The 21,585-nt window shown below is 39.2% G+C and overlaps 1 protein-coding gene across 2 annotated transcripts in view; it reads right to left on the bottom strand.

The window, feature by feature from the left end:
* Positions 1-720: 720 nt before the first annotated feature.
* Positions 721-21,585, bottom strand: part of Col8a1 (collagen type VIII alpha 1 chain) — a 122,113-nt gene continuing 101,248 nt past the window's right edge. The window contains exons 3-4 of one of the 2 annotated variants that reach the window (XM_048346488.1): positions 5,185-5,515; positions 721-2,630 (exon numbers count right to left, since the gene is read on the bottom strand). In XM_048346488.1, coding sequence (XP_048202445.1) covers positions 724-2,630; positions 5,185-5,512 — 2,235 coding nt within the window. In that variant the 5' untranslated portion in view covers positions 5,513-5,515 and the 3' untranslated portion in view covers positions 721-723. The remainder of the gene's footprint in view (positions 2,631-5,184; positions 5,516-21,585) is intronic. The other variant, XM_048346489.1, reaches the window with a different exon arrangement.

Here is a 21,585-nt window from a genome sequence, read left to right as displayed (position 1 = left end):
TCTTTCTCACATTATTTCCAGGTGTTTTATTGGTTCAGCTGTAGTGTAAATTACACAGAGGAAATAAAAGAAAACACTTGAGGATAAATTTATTAATTTGTTGGTATGTCCCAGCTTCTTGTGAACTCTATCTTAGGCCTTACACCAGCCTCTCACCCATTGCTTCACCTAGAGAAGGTGCTGAGCTAATACACAAGGGGCTATTGATTCATCTCTTATTGACACAAAATTCTAATCAAGACTCCCATTGTTACAGAACACAGGCCTGTGGCAGTAGGGAACTATCCCTTGACTAGAGAGGACTATCATATAACAAACATGGCATGTAACTGCTATTATTGGTGTTTCTTGAAGGCATAGTCTTAAATACTTTAAAGGAGACAATATGAGTACTAAACTCATTGGCTTTGATCTTTCAGACTGACATATTTTCACTGATCTGAACAAGTGGGCAATCATGGAGGAATACAACAAACAGCTAATATGATTCCAGTGGGTGTAAAACAAGTGTTGGAACTTGATCTATAAATCGATCCCTTAATTTTCAGGTATATGCTGCTGTGCATAGTATGAATATACATCTTAGGTATACCAAATTTTCACTTAAATAAAACTTTCCAACTATATAGTTTTGAAGCAATTATGTTTTTCATTTGGATTTTTGGTGCATCATTTTCTTCTTTTCTTCCATTAAATCTCTTTTCCTTTCTTCTTTTTAAATTTTTACATCGGATACAATAAATATCCTGAAAAGGAGGAATGGACATACTGCCCAGCGTACAGCCCCGCAGCCTGTTCCGAGGGCATTTGGATGAACACCCGGTCTCCGGGCCTGAGCAGCAGCACCGCACTCCCAGATGCCTGGTCCAGAAATCCCTTTTTGTACTCGTCGTATGTGTACATCATGGGCTCGTTGTTCTTGAACAGGGCAACCCACACGTTGCCCCCCTTGCAGTGGACATGGTATGCAAAGTAGTAGACCCCGGGAATCTCACACGTGAAGATACCAGTCTGCGGGTTGTAGTTCTGTCTGCCATTATAGAGTAGCTTGTCAAACTTCACCGGAGCTCCCACCGGTGGGAAAGGTGTGGTGAGCTCCGCGGTAAATGCAGGCATTTCATAAGGCCCTCCATTCTTTCCTTTCTTAGCCCCGTAGGCATGCGGGGGTTTCAAGCCATCAATTCCTGGTCCCATATCTGGCAGATACTCTCCTTGGGGTGGTGGTGTAGGGGGCATCACAGCTGGGGGCCCTGGGGGCCCTGGGGGGCCTGGGGGCCCCGGAAGGCCTGGTTGACCCTGAGGCCCAAGGGCACCGGGCTTCCCCGGAGGACCATGAAGTCCAGCCACTCCTGGCTTCCCCACCCCCGGGAACCCAGGGGCTCCTGGCAGGCCTGGTTCTCCTTTGGGACCTGGAATCCCAGGAGGTCCAATAGGACCACTAGGGCCTGCGATTCCTGGTATACCTTGGGGCCCCTGTAGACCCTGATCCCCTGGAATGCCTGGTTCTCCCTTAGGTCCAAGCAGCCCTGGAACCCCAGGGAGACCTGGCAATCCCTTGTGCCCAGCTTCGCCCTTGGGTCCTATGGGACCTGGCAAACCCCTCATGCCTGGGGGCCCTACTTCACCGAGGAAACCAGGCTTTCCAGGGAAACCTTGGAGCCCTGGTTCACCTTTGGGACCTGGGGGTCCCTGTGGCCCGACAACTCCACCTTCTCCTTTGGGTCCAGGGAAACCAATAGCACCTGGAGGGCCCATGGGGCCTGGGATTCCAGGAAGGCCTGGCTCCCCTGGGGGACCTCCCATTCCAGGAGCACCCACTGGGCCTTTCTCCCCTCTTGGTCCAAGAGCCCCAGGAATACCTCCGATGCCCCGGTCACCTTTGGGACCTGGAAAGCCTGGTTTCCCAACCCCTGGAAGACCCGGGGGTCCCGGCAACCCTGGCAGTCCTTGTTCCCCTTTGCCACCTGGAAATCCTGGCTGGCCAGGGATCCCATCTTGGCCTGGCTTTCCAACGCCAGGAATCCCAGGTGGTCCTTGAACTCCTGGTATTCCAACAGGGCCCTGTGGGCCTGGTTCTCCTGGAGGCCCTGGCTTTCCCAGGGGACCCTGAGGCCCAGGGAAACCTGCCACACCTGGTTTTCCTACTCCTGGAAGCCCAACAGGGCCAGGAGGGCCGTGCATACCCGGAGGGCCCTTGAGACCCGGCAAACCCGGCATCCCAAAGCCTTTCTCTCCTTTAGGACCCTGAAGGCCCGGAGGTCCTGGAGGTCCTTTGGGTCCTCGTTCACCCTTTGCTCCGGGTTGTCCTGGCAGTCCTGGTCCACCTGGCTTTCCAATGCCAGGCAGTCCATGAGGCCCGGGAGGTCCTTGTGGTCCTGGGATCCCCATAGGCCCGATTTCCCCTTTGGGTCCAATTTCGCCTTTTGCCCCAGGCATTCCCATGGCGCCTGGCTTTCCTGGCATTCCAGGCATACCTGGCTTTCCAACTCCTGGATAGCCCTGTGGTCCTGGTTTTCCTTTGATTCCAGGTATCCCATGACCCGGCAAGCCAGGGGGCCCAGGCGGTCCTCTAGGGCCAGGTTCTCCGCGGGGACCTTGTTCTCCTCTTAAACTGGCTAATGGTATTTCTACTGGGAAAGAGAAAAGAGAGCAGAGTGGGGAAGAAAGAGAGAGGTTACTCCTCATATCAATAGAGTAAGGACAATTATTTTTTAGTCCTGATACCTTTACCGACCTTTACTAATCAAGAAGGAGACTAGGAATAATACTATACTCATCTTCTAGGGCTGTATGGTATCTGCACTTAAAAGAAGAACAGCTGGCAATTTCTTGGGTATATTTTAGGTATTGTTTTGAGAACTGATATATGCAGCTGCTTCTACCTTACTAAGTTAAAAAAATGAAGAACTATTTCCCAAGAATAAAACTTTACGGTATTATGGTGTATTCATTATAGGGATTTGTCAACTTCTAAAGTTGCCAATAAGACCTGACTCAGATATAAAGATTTTACACATACGGGTATTTTTCATCTATTTGTTCTGAATGTCTGTGTATTTTTAAACAGGACTCATTCTCTTTTTCTACTTTAACCTTATAGTGTATTTTTTCCATTTTTTGTTATTGTTTAAAATGTTTTATGTAAATTAACAAATTGAGGTTGTGTATACTTCTGGGTTACAAAGTGATGTAATAGTATAATGTGGAACAATTAAATCAAGGGAATTAACATATCTGTCACCTTCATTTTTTTTTGTTGTTGTTGTTCTGAAAATATTTCAAATTACTCCCGGTACCACTATCAAGTAGATTAACCTCACAGACAAAAAAAAAAAAAAGATTAAAAAAAGCCACATTCTTCTTGTCTAACTGAAGTGCTATACCATTTGACCAACATCTCCCCAGATTCTGTGAAACCATTTTTCTCTTGGTGAGTTCTGATTGTTTTAGATTCCACATGAAACATGTGTGAGAACATGTGGCATTTGTCTTTTAGTGCTGGCTGATTTTGTTTTTAATATAATAATTTAGGACTAAATAATATTTTCTCATGTGCTGAAATACCATATGATGTGAGTGATGAAACTCTGGTAGACTCTGGAAAGAAGGAAAGAATTACATTTTGTATGTGTTTGTATATGGCTGGATAACATCTTTCTACTAACCTTCTAGAGTCACTAAGTCTGTTTAATCGTTGTAATATGCTGGAGGACTTTCCAAACTCCAAATATTAATTCTTTAATAAATCATTTATCACATTAAAATTGGATTTTAACAGAAGTCATAGATATTTTAGGATAATAATCTATTTAAATAAGAAAAAAGATTGGTTTAATAGCAGTGAGCTCTGTTTATTTTTCTAGGCTTGGTGTGAAATCTAAGCTGGGTAATTTAAGCCATTAACCCCCCAAGCCATCAGCTTGCTTATCTTCACAGGAAGAATAAAACAGCCCCACTACAAGATTACAGAATAGATATGAAATGTGTTACAGTTTTTCAAATTGTTACTGGAATACAAAGCATATGTTAGAGATGCCATGTCTTTGCAAATAAACACAGCTTTGAATCTCCCTTGCTTCTGAGATTAATTTGGTCCATGAAGAAATAAAGTATAGGGCCACAAAGTTTGTTTTAACCATTAGTAGCATCATAAGTCTAACCACTGTACTCTTTTTGTATTACTGTCAAGGAACAAAAAGGAAACATATAATAGACTTTATGCTTCATAGACTTCATTTCCTTTTCATTCTCCCCCTCCCCCCCCCCCCCCCCCAGCTGAGGACCAAACTCTGGGCCTTTCACTGGCCAGGCAGGCACTGTTCCACTGAGCTAAATCCCCAGTCTTACTTTTCAAATAGAAGCATCTTCCAAACAATTACAGAAGGTATCAAAAGCAACCCATTCCAGAAAAGAAGAAGAAAAGGCTGAGATGGTCCCCTGAGCAACATACCAACTCATAAAGAAAAATACTTCTCTCTAGATTCTCTCTAATGCAGTTTCTAAGTATTATTTAGTCTGTGCTGATTTGTGTGTGATGATTTTTACGTATTATATCATGATTTTTCTTTTTATCACATCACACCCTTATGGCATTGTTCCTTTTATTCAGAAGACTAATTTGTCATCTTTTTGCAAATTCACTTTTAATATCTGGCCCAATATCTGGCCCAGAGTCAGATGTAAAAATAGATGTTCACTAGATAGTTGCTGAATATCTGTGTATAGGGCAAGAGGGTGTGGTTAAAGGTATTTCGTTTCCTCTGATACTGTAAAATCAAAGCAAAACATAAAAATTGTAAATTAAGGGCTAGGAATGTGGCTTAGAGGTAGAGTGCTTGCCTAGCATGCATGAAGCCCTGGGTTTCCTCAACACCACGTAAACAGAAGCAGCCGGAAGTGGCTTTGTGGCTCTAGCCATTAGAGTGCTAGCCTTGAGCAAAAGAAGCTCAAGGCCTGAGTTTAAGCCCCAGGACTGGCAAAAAAAAAAAAAAGTAAATTAACTTTTTTTGTGATGCTAGGGATAGAGCACAGGTATGTTTCTTTACGACCTGAACTTTTCAAGAATTGAGTTTGGAAATAACAAACTTAAAATAAAATCTTCTGAAATGTAGTTTTCCCCACCACCTCCATAGTTTAGGTGGCTGGAGAGCTCTGATTTGTAGCAGCATGCAAGTATCATGTTACCTTTGCCTTTCTTGGGTACCACTTCCTTGCCCATTCTTGGCGCTGGTTGAATTTCCTTCATATATTGGGGTAGGTGTGGATACTCTTTGCCATATTGCATGTGGGGCAGCTCCTTGCCCATGGCAAGGCCATCTTTGCCCAAGGGCATGTGAGGTACTTGTTGGCCCAAGGGCTGGTACTGTGGAATTTGTGGTGGCAGCTGAGGAGGAATTTGAGGTGGTAATGGCTTGATTCCATAATAGGCACCAGCCTGAATGAACCTGATGGAGCTCAGGGCAATGGTGAGCAGCACTCCCAGAAGCTGTCGAGGACCGGGCAGCACAGCCATCACCTGTGGAGGAAGAAATGCACCACTGTGGTGAGAACCAGAAGGCCAAGGGACAGAAATGACAATGGTGGGGTAAATAGAGTCTTTGTCATCAGATTGATGGGTAGAATGCAAATGAAATGAAGATGCTACCTTTTACTAGAAAAACAAACACACCAACAAATCAAACAAAACCCCAAAGACTGGGGTATATCAGATGACAATGACTGATAAGAATACAGGCAACAGCACAGGCTCCTAGTTGTCTCTAAATATCACTTCTACCCTTTCTCTGTAGCTTTGGAACTTTGAATCCAGCTGGAAATCAAGCATCCTAAGGATCTAAATAGAGCATGAGTGTGCTCTTCCTCCTGCCCGCCTTCTTGGTTGAAATGCTCACATGTTCCCTGGGAATGTTCTAGGCATCTTGGGCTGTGAAGAGAAAGCTGTGCCTTGAGGATAGAAAAGGAATAGGCTAGATATTTTTTTCATCTTCCAAATGCCTTTCGAATGCCTTTATATAGCCATAAATAAACATAAATGTAACTGTACACTAAATGTGCACAACTACAAGAGCCGTACATAAATAAACTGTACAATAAAAACACCACAAAAAAACACCTGTAGAAGTGCTCTGAATTTCTCTATGCAATAGTTCCAAAATGTTGTTTTATTTTATTTTATGTTTTGGTGATGCTGGGTTTTGGATTCTTACAAAGCTTGGGCTTTACCAGCCAAGTACTCTATTACTTGAGCTATGCCTCCAAGCCTTCTTTTGTTCTGGTTCTTTTTGGAATCCTTTTTTACCTTAGCCATCCTGGACCACCATAGCTGTGATGACAGGCATGTTGCAACCACACCCCAGACTTTTCTGTTGAGATGAGTCTCACAAATATTTGATTTTATTTTTTTCCTGATTTGACATAGAATCATGGTTTTCCCAATCTCTGCATCCTGAGGAGCTGGGATTTGAGGTATGAGCCATCTGCAATCAGGCCCTAAATGCCGCTTAAACAATCATTATCAAAATTATACCTTTCTCATATTTAAATACCATTAATTCATTATCCATTAGTTTATAATTTGATTAATTGGACCTGGAGTCCATTATAGTTTATCTTAGAACTTTTATGAAAGAAAGGAGTTTGCAAAGTAAGTTGTATACATAAGGTAAACAGAGATGTATGACTATATATAAGACTAAATGGTTTTTTTTTTTTTTTGGCCAGTCCTGGGGCTTGGACTCAGGGCCTGAGTACTGTCCCTGGCTTCTTTTTGCTCAAGGCTAGTACTCTGCCACTTGAGCCACAGCGCCCCTTCTGGCCATTTTCTGTATATGTGGTGCTGGGGAATTGAACCCAGGGCCTCATGTATAGGAGGCAAGCACTCTTGCCACTAGGCCATATCCCCAGCCCAAGACTAAATGGTTTTTTTTTTTTTTTTTTTGGCCAGTCCTGGGCCTTGGACTCAGGGCCTGAGCACTGTCCCTGGCTTCCTTTTTGCTCAAGGCTAGCCTCTGCCACTTGAGCCACAGCGCCACTTCTGGCCGTTTTCTGTATATGTGGTGCTGGGGAATTGAACCCAGGGCCTCATGTATGCGAGGCAAGTTCTCTCACCACTAGGCCATATCCCCAGCCCAGACTAAATGGTTTTTAAGACCTTTAACAGAAATCTTTTCAAATCAGGGTCAATAGAATAAATGGGGTTTATCTATTTATAAAAACTAGCTTGAGACCTCTGGAAATATCCTGGGCATGAAGATGTGGAAGTCCAGGCAAGTGCAGTGTGGGAAAATGCACACTAGAGGGCAGTGGTACACACTGATTTCTGTTTTCCCCACTTACACCCCTTTCATATCCAGGAGTGCACTTCATACCTTAATAAGGAAGGGAGATGGGGAGAGGAAAAGACAAGGGGAGAGAGGTAGAAAGGAAGAAAAGGAGAGGAAAAGACGGGGGGAGGTGAGAGAGAGGATTTCAAAATCAAAATCTTTAATGTAAGTATCTTCTGGAACACTTTGGGAAAAATTTCTGCCTATAAGCAATTTAATTTCCATTTTCTTGGGAGTTTGTTTTCTTTACTTCTGCCTTACTTAATTTTGGATCAAGACTTTCCACTTCTTAGAAAATGTGCATTGAATTTGTGACATCCTATTCAAGGGTAATGCCAAGGGTGTGAATAGGCTACAGAAGGATTGGTTAATAAAAAGCACCTAAGAAAATATTTAATATGAATCTCTACCACAAAATCCACTGCTCTCCAACTTTTCTAAATATACTAACTAATCTTTTTTTTCTTCAGGGAAAAAAATGAAGAAACATTTGTTAGCAAAATGACTTATAAAACATTCTCCATTTCATAAATCACGAAAATCTTAAACTGTTTATTTCAAGTATACTCAAACTAGTGCACATACTGGTAAATTAGGAGCAGATAGAAAACTGTCATTTTCTATTTCTTTAGAAATGTTTGTTTTAAATCATTTGGAAAAATTCAGAAAATTAATATTGATTTATATGTATTAATAGTCAAACTTAGGTGGAAGAGAGAATATCTAACCTATTCAACAACAATTTATTTATTTTTTACCAGAAATAATATGACGTCCACCCAGATACTGCAAAGAGGAATATTAAAGGGTTAGGAAGCCCTACCATCAAGAAACTTAGTGCACACTACTAGTAAAGGATTTTTTTTTTAAGTAAATTTCTCTCCCACTTATCTTCTTTGTAATGTCCTCTCTTGAAAGGCAATGAAACTCCTACCTACAACCCTAGCTACTCAGGAGCCTGAGCTCTGGAGGATCATAATTCAAAGCCAGCCCCGGCAGAAAAGTCTGAGAGACTCCATCTCAAGAAAACAACAACAAAACAAAACCAAAAACCAACAGTGAAAAGCCAACTTGGAAGCTTGGCTCCAGTGGTGGAGCACTAGCCAAGCAAGAAATATGAGCAAGCTCCAGGACTTGAGTTCAAGTCCCAGTAGAAAACAACAGAAGCAGAAAGCTCTTCTCTTTAAAGCACAAGCTTTTCTTATTGTTTTCCCATATTTTTCCAGAGATAGTTTATGACAATATAATATATAACCCCTTAAAACACAAATTACAGCTTATATAGTTTTTAACTTAAAAATGACTACTTAGGCCTAAGTCCTATTCAACTATAAATAGCTTAACAAATCTCTTCAGCTTTTTAGTTATTAAATATAAGACTTAGATCTCTCTCAGCCTCTCTGTCCCTGTTTCTCTGTCTCTGTCTGTGTGCACTGGGGTTTGAACTCAGGGCCTTGAGCTTACTCATCTTGCTTTCAGAACTGGCATTTTATCACCTGAGCTGCACTTCCAGCCTCACATTTTGCCAGTTATTGGGGAGTTGGAGTATAGTGTACTTTTCTGCTTGGGCTGGCCTTGAACTACTATCCTCTGGATTTCAACTTCCTGTGTAGCTAGTATTAAAGTTATGAGACTTTGACATGTGCTTAGCTTTTTCTTGTGTCTCATCTGGTTCTAGTATTCAAAGTTTCTTAGGTACTTACTAGAGAGTTGAACTTGTTCATCCATTCCAGAAATATGTGGTAATATTTGCTAGTGTAAGAACCGGGACTTAATTCTACTTTGGGAGACTAATGAGATAAATTATTGAGCCCTACTTGTAATGATTTTCTTCAATAATAAGTTAGCATGCTTGGCCTTTCATGTTTTCATTGATGCTGTAAGTCTGTTGGATTATACTTAACAATCTTTTTAAAAATTATATATTTTTATTGTAAAGGTGATGTACAGAGGGGTTAGAGTTACATAAGTCAGGTAATGAGCACATTCACATTCCTTTTTCTTGTTTTCTCCCTCCAAACTCCCCTCCTTCACAAGTTGTATAGTTCATTTTTAACGTATGTCTAGTGAGTATCACTGCTGATTTGTTCACCCTTTGTCTCACCATTTCTGTGCTTCCCTTACCCTCCCCAAACAGATAAACTTACATACAAGACAAAAGGTACAGAAATAAAAAACATTGACAAAGGAGAAAGAAAACCCCCGCGAACAAAACCTTTTGTTTTCCTATCTTGGAGTTCATTTTGGTAAACATCATTTTATATAATCATATGCACGTAAGAATTGAGCCTTTGATCTCTATTAAGAATATCTTCCTTTGGTCTTTCTGTGTGAATGTTTAGAGTCCTGTTTATAATTTATCATGCCAAGTGCTTTTTGAAACCACCCATTGTGTATACTTATAGATTTCTAGGCACATTCTAATAATCTTCAAATCAGGACAATCTAGAGAAATACTGGAAAACTGGAAGGAGGAAAAAATGTCTGGAAGACTAGTTAAATAACAAAAAGACTCAGTGGGATCTCTGTTTCCCTACCATTATTTCCTTGGCCTTTCTCTTCTGTAAAACCACTTTCTTAGGTCTGCCATCTGCCATTTCTCTGGCTTTTTATTTAAATCAGCTTTGTTGAGTTTTAACCTGAATATTTATGTAGGGGCTCTGGTTAGAATTTACCGCTTGACTTATCCCTACTAATTTCCCTCCTGTCCCTCGGGATGTTTTTGGTGGTCAAAGTGGTGTGGTGGTTCTTTCAAATCACTCAAAAGAACATCAGATGTGCATAACATTATACAAACACCTCGAAGGGAAGAAGGAGCCTTGGAATTCCTGCTAGGAAGAAATGGCGGTGGTAGGTTTCCTTGTTGCTCCACTTTTTCTGGTGATGAAGAACACAATAATATAGTGAATCACCCCTTGATATGTTTCTTGTTTTTTTTTTTTTTTTTTTTTTTTTTTGCCAGTCCTGGGCCTTGGACTCAGGGCCTGAGCACTGTCCCTGGCTTCTTCCCGCTCAAGGCAAGCACTCTGCCACTTGAGTCACAGCGCCACTTCTGGCCATTTTCTGTATATGTGGTGCTGGGGAATCGAACCCTGGGCTTCAAGTATACAGAGGCAAACGCTCTTGCCACTAGGCCATATCCCCAACCCATGTTTCTTGATTTTGATTTATTTTGACAGCCAGTGTGTGTGTGTGTGTGTGTGTGTGTGTGTGTGTGTGTGTGTGTGTGTGTGTGTGTGTGTGTACATGAAGATGAGCCTACCTAGTGTGTGATGTGTCTTTACTAGTCAGGCTGACTTAGTGATGGTATATATTTTATAAGAAATATATTTAGAAGACAAAAGACTTGAGTTTTAGTTCTGCCAGTCTCCTTGCCTATAACCTTGATCAAGTCACTCTTCTTTATCCAGCCTCCATTTTCTCACTTATACAACAGAAATTAGAATCTCTGCCTACAATCAGAGCTGTTCAAATATACCAATCATAATACGATTTCTTTGTAAGCTGGAAAGCGCTATTTAAATTTAAGTTATTATTAATGGCGCACAACCAAAAGGACAAATCAAAACCAACTGAAATGTCAAACTTTCAAAGGAGGTAACTCGCCAAAATAAATGTGAGGTTAACTACAATAATGATAAACCTAACATGAATAAAACAATAATGGCCATTAAGCGTTCTTGTTAAAAATGACAAAAAGAAAAAAAATCTAGCTGACTTAAGGCTGTCATTCATTCTTGTGCAAGAGTTGCCAATCCTAATCATTTTCAATAACATTAAATGGTTCCCAATATTTGGTCAGGGTTGCCTAAGTTTTGGTTTCCTCATGTGACCTATAATGTATATACTGGAATAATGTGATATATGTTATTTTAGACACTCCTAAGCATTCAGTTCATACATTTATCCTCATGAGATTTTTGGCTTGCTAGCCAAAAGAATGTTTAAATATTTAAACCTTCAATCCTTGTCCTAAGTCCAACTTTCTCAAACACGTAGGTCTAACACCACATGTCTGCATATGTATCTATGTGTCCATGTGTGGGGTGGTGATATAAACCTCACTCATTTGTTCCTGGGTCATGATCCTCTGGGCCACTTATGTGCCCTAACACAGGATTTGTAGTTTTTCAATAGTCCTAGATTTACCACCCATGGAGAAAGGCAAAGATGAGTACATTTATCTTACAGTATTCACCAGAATTGCCTTCTGAGCTTTTCCATGCCTCTCAAAGTAAATGTTCTCTTGATGGCATGCCATTCATCAGAATTTAGGTCCAAAATCCAGACTCGAACTCAGTATCTGATGCTTTCACTCATTGGCTTAGTGCTCCCTGGATGGAGTCAGGCCTCCAACCCTCATTCAGTATTTATTGAGCAGCTACAAATTGTTTTCCTGGGTATAGGAGATACAGTGATCCATTAGAAAGAAGGAATCCCATTCTAGTGTAGAGAGACAGGTGAAAAGTGAAAAATACACTTAATGATTTCAGACTTGAGTGCTATGAAGAAAGCAAAGCAGATTATTTTTTTCAGATTTCTATAACAAAAATACCATACAATGTGTAGCTGTTTGTCAAGGATATCCTACAAAGTACTCAAGACTCACTGTCTTAAACAACAGAAATTTATTGCTCACAGTCCTGGAAGGTAAGCAGTCCAAGGTCAAGGTTTCAAAAAGTCTATAATTAAACTTTGTCTATCCTCATTTTCACTTATTATTCATCATATTCCTTTTTTCTTATGGATTATTATTATTGTTATTATTATTTGATTATTCTCCAAATGTTACTTTACTGTAATAGTTCTAAATCTGCCATTACAAAGTATTTCAGACTGAGTTGAAAAACAGACATTTCTTTTCCCATAGTAAAGGGGAAAATAGAAGTTAGAAGTTCAAGGTCGTGACTTTAACAGGTGGGATCTCTTTTTGGGTTGTAGATGGCTTCCTTCTCCTTGTGTCCTTACATGACCTTTCCTTTGTGCGTCTTTTCTTATATGCCTGTCACATAGGTTACATTGATGGCATTATTTTAACTCTGTTTCTGCCAGAAAGACTTCATATCTAAACATAGTCACATTCTGGGATACCAGGGGTTAAAATTTAAGTATATGGCATTTTGTTATAATTGTTGAATGGAGGTTTCCACTCAGGACCATGTACTTGCTAGGTAGATGATTACCACTTGAGCCACACTCTGATCCTTTTTTGCTCTGAGTCTTGCTGTTATGCATGGGATGTCCGGGACTTTTCACCATTATTTAGCCTTCTCAAATAGCTGAGATGGCAGGTGGGTATCATCACACCTAAAACTGCAGTCCTTTTGGTTTCGACTTTCCAAGTAGCTAGGATTACAGGCATGAGCCATTAACCCCACCCAACAAATGGATTTTGAGGGTGGAAAACTTCATAATACCCATCTTTCTCTATCCTAACTCATTTTGTACCTCTTATGTGATGCCTTCTCCACCTTTACAATTGCAATTATTCTCCTCCTCCTACTAAAAGTTTACCATGAATGAAACATTTTTTCTTCTCATTGGTTCATTTCCCCCATTAGACAACATGACTGTGAGCTTTATGAGGACAAGGAAAATGTGTGCAATCCTTTTGACTTCTCAGTTTTTATTGATGAACCCTTACAAGCAAAACTCTCATGATGATGGATAGAGGTTTTCAAAACCATTAACCCTCTGTTGATATTAATATAAATTTAACTATTTCAAAAATAATGAAAGCAAAAAGGGATGGGGCTTTGGCATAAAGGAGTAGAGTACCTGTCTAGGAAGGGTGAAATCCTGAGTTCAAACCCCAGTACAATATAACTGAAGTTTTATTTAGGTCTAACTCCCTAAGAATGAAATGAATGAATAAATGAATGTAAACATAAATATATAGGATGCTGGATGTTATACAGAAAAATAAAGCACAGGAGGGTGGGGAAGTGTGGAAGTAGTGGCTATCATTCATTGAGATGACTGTCTTGGAAACTCATTTTTAGTAGGAACTGAGCCTTGAGTGTCTCTGGATGGAAAGATAGACGTAATTCCAAATAATAGAGGGTAGAGGTACTTGTCCTTTGAGGAAATCCAGAGCAGCTTAAGTGTGAGCAGCATCTATTTCTCTTTGAGGAGGCTCACAGGAAAGAAAAGAGATTCCACATTTCATATGACACAGTTGCTCATGCACACTGGAAGTATCCCAGTTCGAAGTCACCGGGGCTTCTTGAGACTCTCATTTCAACAAGGTATATATGGTGGTACATATATTTAATCCTAACTACCAGAGAAGCTGAAGGTAGAGGATCAGAGTCTGATACCAGCAGAGACCATGAGACCCTGTCCAAAAAATAATGAAAGCATGAAAGAGTTGGGGATGTGACTCAAGTGGTAAAGCCGAGCAAGTTTCAGGTCCTGAGTTCAAACCCAAGTACTACTATAAACCCAAACAAAACACATTCCAGCTGCTTGCCTGAACAAATGTATTGCAAACTCTCTACTTTCTCTTCTCCACATTGAAATTTTCTGAAATCTGAATCCTTTTTTAGGGACAGATGATCTTTGGGTAGCTAAAAGAAATAGTCAATGCCATGTTCAGATTGGTGTTGGACAAAATCAGTCTGTGTATATGAGAAAACAGGAACCTGAGAATTGCTAGGGCAAGGAGAGGCAATGGACATACAAGTTATAATAACCTTAACTACATTTTTGAGCACTTGCTTTCAGTTTACATTTTGGATTCACCCCAAATATATTAAAACATTAATCCTATGTATTCAGTTGTTGTACCTTTTTGATATTGAAGTATTTTAATTAATATCCCCATTCCTGAAATGATAAAATTGATCAGTTTTATGAAATTCAAGATTATATGTTTATCAATGTTATATTTCAAGTCAGAAGCTTAAAATTTCCATTTGATTACTTTTAGGAAAGAAGCCAGCATCCAGTATGTAAGCTAACGAGTTCCTACTTCATTTTAAAGGCATAGACAGTCTAACTGCATCCTCCTTTTTCTCTATTTCATCCTCCAATGTTAAGACTTTTTTTCTTGGTTTAAGTAAATAAATTTTCCATTATATAGAACAATATCTTAGGTTAGATCCCATAGTCTTTACTCTTAGCACTAATTTTTCATGAAGTTAGAAAGCCAGAGCCTACCAGATGCTGGTCAATCAATCCAATGGAGATTATGGGCAAGACCACCCAATAAACATCATTGGTTCTAGGCTATCTTCTCACTTCAACTTTTCAGTACTATAAGTGTAAAATTGAGTTTGAATTACATCCATCACTGATGACCCTAAATTCTACTGTTATTAAGAGTAGCCAACCACCTAATATCTATATGCAGAATATGATGACCTTGTGGAACCTACAGAATTTGAAAAAAAGATTAGGGTTTGTCCCCAGCTCTAGACATGGGCCACACACACACCCCTGAGATGAATGGTCAATCATCACATTCCAGGAGCTTTCCACAGGAGATTTCACAACATTCTCAGTAACCAACTGCAGTATGTCATAGATTCCCTAACATCAAATCTGAATGTCTTCTTCTGCTGAACTTCAAGCTTATTTCTCCTTTTTTCCATTCTCAAAGGATGTGGGAACCATCTGGAGAACATTTGTCTTAAAATAATAGCTCACATATTTGAAGCCTGCAATTAACTCCTTTTGTTTCTCTAACTGGAATACTGTCAGATGCTAAGTAACTTATAAAACACCCGAGAGAATCTTTAAGAGAGAATATTATAAAGTGTATTTTTTTCCTTTCATAACATGAAAGCATCATTGTTTTCAGAGCATAGAGTACTTAAGATCCAGTACTGATCTTAGCTAGTCACCTGTCTGGGGGGAGGGGACATTTCCTTCATTTGCACATTTCACCATTAAATGAACTTATGAGTTTAGGTGCACAAGCTTTTTGATGTCAGTAAATTAGACAAATTTTATGTTTCCCATTACTTTTCAATACTTACATCCCCCTTCTTACAGTTGGGGATATGATAAGGAGAGTTTGTTCAACCTCTCTGTAAATATTCTTTGGGTAAGAAAGACTGCATTTTGCCAGACATCAAAAGAAAAGCTTAAATAAGAAACCAAATTTAGAGACAAGGGGACATGATACACGACTATTTTGAAATGAAAGAGAGAGTAAAAATGAGAAGCTCACTGAGAAATCTTTTAAAAGTGGCCAGAAATGATCATATCTTCCAAAATTCTTGCAGAGTCACAGCAAGTATTTACTCTGCCTAGGATGAAGGGTTGATAAGAGAATACTAAGGATGTGTCTTGGGAATAGGAAACAGGTGGTGCATAGGCCAGGCATAGTGATGTTTCACAAGCTATAATTTTGAATATTCTAGGAAAAATTGAAGATCTAAAATCTAGAACCAGTTCTATAGTAAGGTGATGATGATAAGGGCTTGCCAAGAATAAGGTCATGGTCATTCCATGGGAACGCCTGGGCCTGAGAAGCACAGACAGACAAATTCTTTCCTAGTGCCTCACAAAGGACTGTGGAACATTGTGATGCTCACATGTACCTGTTTCTTCTTCACACTAGTATAGTTTGCATAAACACCACAAAACTGAGTACAAGTGTTTTGAGGCCTTCTCAAGGATGAATGTAAAGGGAAACTTCAACCAACACACAATTATACTACAGATTCTAAAGACATTTAACATAATTGTGATGCGTTAGGCAAAATAGATATTGTGTAGAATATTTCTGCTCCATTTCTGGGTCAGGTCTGTGCAATTGCATGTGAATTTCAGCCAAGTAGAACTCAACAGTGTATCTTACATAGTTGTACAAAGGGGTTTCAATTCAACCTGTCTGTGTGTAAGTACAATGCTGTGTGATCAATGCCATCCTTTTAGATAATTCATTTTTGCACAGCACCCAACCCAAGAAGGTTAAGAGTTTAAGTAAAACTTACATGAGTTATTATTAGAAGTCTTGATGGGACTTTTTTTTTGGCCAGTCCTGGGGCTTGGACTGTCCCTGAGCACTGTCCCTGGCCTCTTCTTGCTCAAGGCTAGGACTCTGCCACTTGAGCCACCGCGCCTCCAGGCCGTTTTCTGTATATGTGGTGCTGGGGAATTGAACCCAGGGCCTCATGTATACGAGGCAAGCACTCTTGCCACTAGACCATATCCCCAGCCCCTTGATGGGACTTTTGAAAACTGAGAAATTTGAACTCCAGGGTACAGTGGGCTTAGTTCCCAGTTAGCATGAACACTTCCTGGAAGCGGTGGGGCGGGGTCGGGGGGTGGGGGGTGGGGGGGTGGACTTAGGAAAAATGACTGTTTCCACCCCATTGATTTCTAAGGATACTGATAAACAGCACAGGAAGTTTCCTTTTCTCTGCTTCATTCTGTGGCAGGGTGTATGTACTCTATCAGTGTATTTAGAAGATTAAGTGAACCAGTCAACTTCCTGTTCTCTCATTCTCTTTTAATGAGCTGCCTATTATGGCAATAGATGTTCACTTTGGTATTTTTATGGGAAGATGTGAAATAAACAAAATTTCCTCATACCAAGGAACAAATCCTAGCCTAATCTCTCTCTTTATAATATTAAAATATTTATTAACTGAATCACTCTGTGCATATGTTCATCCTGTGAATTTAGAAGGAGAAGGCAGAAGGCACTGAACAGCCATTTTTTTTTTTACTTTTTTTTTCCACTTTGGTGCTGGCTATTTGGAGATTCGTTAACATTTTCAGTCATATAATCCTAAGTGACTTGATACTAAAACCGAAGCCCTTCAACTTTTTGTTGCATATGCAGAGCACATTAAATCCAATAAAAATAATATGTCGGTTTCTTCCAAAAGGATCTCTTCTTTTCCTCTACCCACCTCCACAGACAAAACTAACTTCTACTTAGAATAGCAAAAGTACTAAATTTGCAATATTTAGCCCCAGCAATTTCTAAATTATAAAAGAGCTAGAAAATTCAACAATTTCTTGGTCAGTGAAAAAAAATATATATTTTGGTTGTTGTTGCATGGTTCATGGATAGCAGAAATCATTCCACAGGACTGGTCCTAACAATGAATTTAAATTAAACAAAAATTAGATCTCAAGCTGGGGCTAAGCCTAAAACACCAAATTGTGATAAATTATCAGCCACAGAGAGGGTGGTGTCTAAAGTCGACCATTTTTCAACCACAGCTCCTTCTAGATAATTAGCCTACGTGGTAACATCCTGCCCTTTGAACATAGGCAAAGCATGGAATACAACCAAACCACAGCTATCTTGGTATTGGAAGTTCCATTTATTTAAGGGGTGGAATTTATTTTGAGGGAGAGAAAGATGGATTTGCTGTTTGGTAGGAAAAATCATAAGGTTTTCACAGTTAATCCACTGAACATTTTTCAAACAAAATGCAAGTGGAGAAAAAAAAGGACAGAAAATTATGTAAAAGGTCTTGAGGTTACTTAAGTTAATAAGGCTGGAAGTGTGTAAGAACTTTTATTTATGAGTAAAACCTATTGCAAAGCACAAGAATTCACAAAAAATATGGAATTCTGGCAATAAACACATTGCACAAATGTGATTTCGTGGATTTGATATGAGACTAGTACACTGAATTGGAGATGGAAAACTCCTACTCTTTGGTGATATCCTTGTATTACTTTCAAGGTCTCTTCTTACTAATGATAAAGAGAATGAATTAGATCAGCAGTTGGAAGCCCAGTGCATGGAGGGCGTGGCCAGGAGTTGAGTGAATGAGTAGAGTGTGTTGAGTGAATGAGTAGAGTTTGTTGGGACATTCATCCCATCCTGCAGTCTGTGAATCACTCTTTCCCTGAAGACTTACTTGGAACTGTTCATTTCTTCCCCATAGGTCATGAAAATGTACACTTAGCTTAATCAGTTCTTCTAGTTTATCAAGAGAAGACAGAAATCAGAACACACCATGAAATCTCTTCATTTAAAGATTTTATATCAAAAGTTTGTTTTTTTAAAACATTATCTGAAAGAGATTCCAATTACCTTTCCTCCTGCACCACCCCCCTCCAAAAAAAGAAAAAAAGAAAAGAAAAAGATAAATCCCTCTGTGAGCCAGGTCCAGCCTTTAGGCTGCTGGGTATCTTTTGTACTAGGTACATTTGTATCTAGCATCTCATTGTGAAATGCTATTTGGGGGATTTCTGAAGTCATGTATTTGTTTAAAAATGTTAAGTTCTGGCTTTGTTTCTTTCCATTGTTAGTGAGTTAATCTAATACAAAATTTGGTAATCTTCTAGTTTTAGGTAGTATGCTTGTGGTCAGAGATATACAAAAATAAATGAAAATGAAAGAATGATCTATTCTTAAGAAGTTTATAGTCAAGAGTTGAAATCAGATCTCCATTTACTGTAAGTGCTTTAATAAAGGCAGAATAGATTTGGGATGGCTGAGATTGATCAGAAGTAAAGCCCTTGGGGACAGTATCAGAAATAATAGAAGAAGATAAATGGAAATTGTTCAACAGAAGAATGAAAAAATGGAGGGTAATTCTTTCCCTTCTTTTACATATGGCTGCCTTTGCAGGCATTGGGTGCTTAAAGAATAGCATTATAGCACAATAGCGGTTTAGTAAGGCAACTTCGTGTTAAACTGCCTGACTAAACACATCACTACCATTGGTGTGACTTTTTAGGAAAGTTACTTCATCTATTTGTGCCTTGATTTCTTTACAATACATTGAGAATGATGATGATATGACCACAACAGTGTTATGTATTAGTTGAAGAAAAACAAGTGCAGAAGGAAGAAGGAAGCAGAGAAATGAGAGGAGGGGAGATGGGAAATTTTGAATGCAAATTCAAATTCTATAGCTTTCTTGCAGTCTTATTTTGAAGAATTGGAAAGGTAATACATTTTGTTTTCACTCCACTCCAGACTATTATAAAAATCAGACTGACCAATTATTTGCTCCTTGGCTGATCATCCAAAGAAAGGCAAGGTAAAGATCTTAATAAATAGTTAATAAATATTGCATTTGCTTCTGCTTCTCTCTCAGATTGACACGTGTAATCACTAGTCACTATCTGGATTTCTTCCCTGCTTCCCTTACTTCAGAAAACTGGCTCTGTAGCCTTCTTTATACTGACTACAAAGAGCTTTGGCTTTGAAATTCAGAGAACAGAAGACATTTGTACAAGGTGACAGTGGTGCATTGGCCTTGTTAAAGTGACTACAGAATTTGGACTGTACTTTACTGCTAGAGGGAGTAAAATCCACAAATAATAATAGCTATATACATTTTTTGGTCAGGACAAAAATCAGGCCACAGCTTTTTTTTTTAGACGCTTGTTCTTTCAATTCTCCTTTTTAATATTCAATAATGGTAGTGTTGTTAAAGTAAATGCTTATTGTTTATAATATTTCATAAGGTGTATTTCAGACATTCACTCCCCACCCATAGACCTCTGCTTAATTCCAAAACATATTGAGGTGTTTTTTTTTATATTGAAGGTTCTTATTTTTGTTCAAAAGCACTTTAAAATACAATAGCTGCATTGCAATGGATAGTTTACAGTACGTTATTACATATTAAATTTTTTATCTTCTACTATTTGAATGCAGAATCTTCTTAAATACATACGCTTTTCTCTCTTCAACTCCATGCTATAAAAACCAGTGCCATATTGTGTCTTGCAACTGAAAAAATACAAACTCAGATTCACACACATTTCTTTTATACATGGTGTAAACTAGTAATCTCAAACCCCCAAAGTATCAAATAAATCCAGAAGTCTATTTAGCAATAAGCCTTTGTTTAACTACAAAATGTTAATCCCCCCCAAATGAAAGCAAACTTGCAATTCATCTTGAAAAATAAATTATTGATAAAAAGTTACAGGAGCTCTTTATGTGAAGCATTGTCCCTATAAGAGCTCTCAGTGTCTGGAGGAAAATGATCAGGACTTTATCTTTGGGAATTCTCTTGGGACTAAGTTCATGGTACTAAGTTCTTGGTACTCCCTTATTAACTAAGTATATAAATGGGGCCCTTTTTACCCTCTGACAATTTCTGTAAGTATATTAGTTCTCAGGTGTGATGGCTCAGAGAGCACTAGGGTTGCTCAACACTGGATTGACAGTACTCTTCCTTTTGCCTACCATTTTCATTCTCATTCTTTTCATTTTATGTTCTGGCATCTACTGCCAGCTCATCCTTCCCTAGCAATTAACTAGTAAAGGGTATAGATCCCAATGAACACAGACGGACTTTCAGATAGGAGAAGTATTGGAGCTCAGAGATAATTTTTCATTCATTTGCAGGATGTTTGTGTAAGGTTTTCTTGAGAAACATAATAGATTTGGTTTGGAGTGAATGTCAGTATCATTAGACTTTTTTCTTTAAATCCTCAGTCTGATTTCCATTTAAGGACTTCTTTCTCTACAGAAGCAAGCTCAGAGATTGTCCTTTTCTTGTTTGTAAAATGAAAAGTATTGGATCAAGTGTTGACTAATGTCATTTACAGGTCTACAGAGTCACTGTCCTATTCATCCTCATCATTTTTATTCTCTTTTAATAAGAACAGATACTCAAAAGAATCAGATAATAAGTTGTGATATTGAGCATCAACATAAAACTGGATGTGTTGAGATGGGGGAAAAAGATAGACATATTGTTTCATATTTATGTGAACTATTCAACAACACATTGCCAAGTTTCATGATTCTTTTCCCAATGATTGTCTATTTTGGGGGCCATATCTTTGCCATGAATTTCTGCCTCCCTGCTGTGGAATCCAGCCAAAGATGCATTATTGACCACCTGCTCACTCTCTTACACAAGATGACTCTCCAGACTTATTTTCTTTGCTCTCTCTTCCTGCTGGTTTATGGCTTTCCCTTATGTAGCAATAAAACTCTTGGAGAGTCCTCTTAGGGATGAATTAATGCCACTTAAGTATATTTCCGTTAGCTGCCCTTTGATGGTTCTGTTTAAAAATAAAGAAAGAGTTGGGGCAACTTGGTTCTTATTGAAATTTTCCTTCCCTTAGCTTTAAAGTTAGCACTCCTCAGAAACACTCACTTATACTCCAAGAGAGCTTTGTTAACATTGAAAAAATGTCTGGGAAATATTGTCAGAAGACAAACTCAACATCTTTTAGCAATTTTTTTTCCCATTGGAAAGGTATTTACATTACAAGGAGACCCAGCTCTGCCTGTGTAAGCTTTTCTTGTAGTCCTCTAAATTCCAGAAAGAGTGTCTGAATCCCAGTAGAGCAGAATGCCATCCTGTTCTCC

The sequence above is a fragment of the Perognathus longimembris genome, chromosome 5, assembly GCF_023159225.1.
Source record: "Perognathus longimembris pacificus isolate PPM17 chromosome 5, ASM2315922v1, whole genome shotgun sequence".
In the NCBI taxonomy this organism is placed as follows: Eukaryota; Metazoa; Chordata; class Mammalia; order Rodentia; family Heteromyidae; genus Perognathus; species Perognathus longimembris.
The sequence above is the reverse complement of the archived record's forward strand: the minus strand, read 5'-3'. Positions and strand labels throughout refer to the sequence as shown.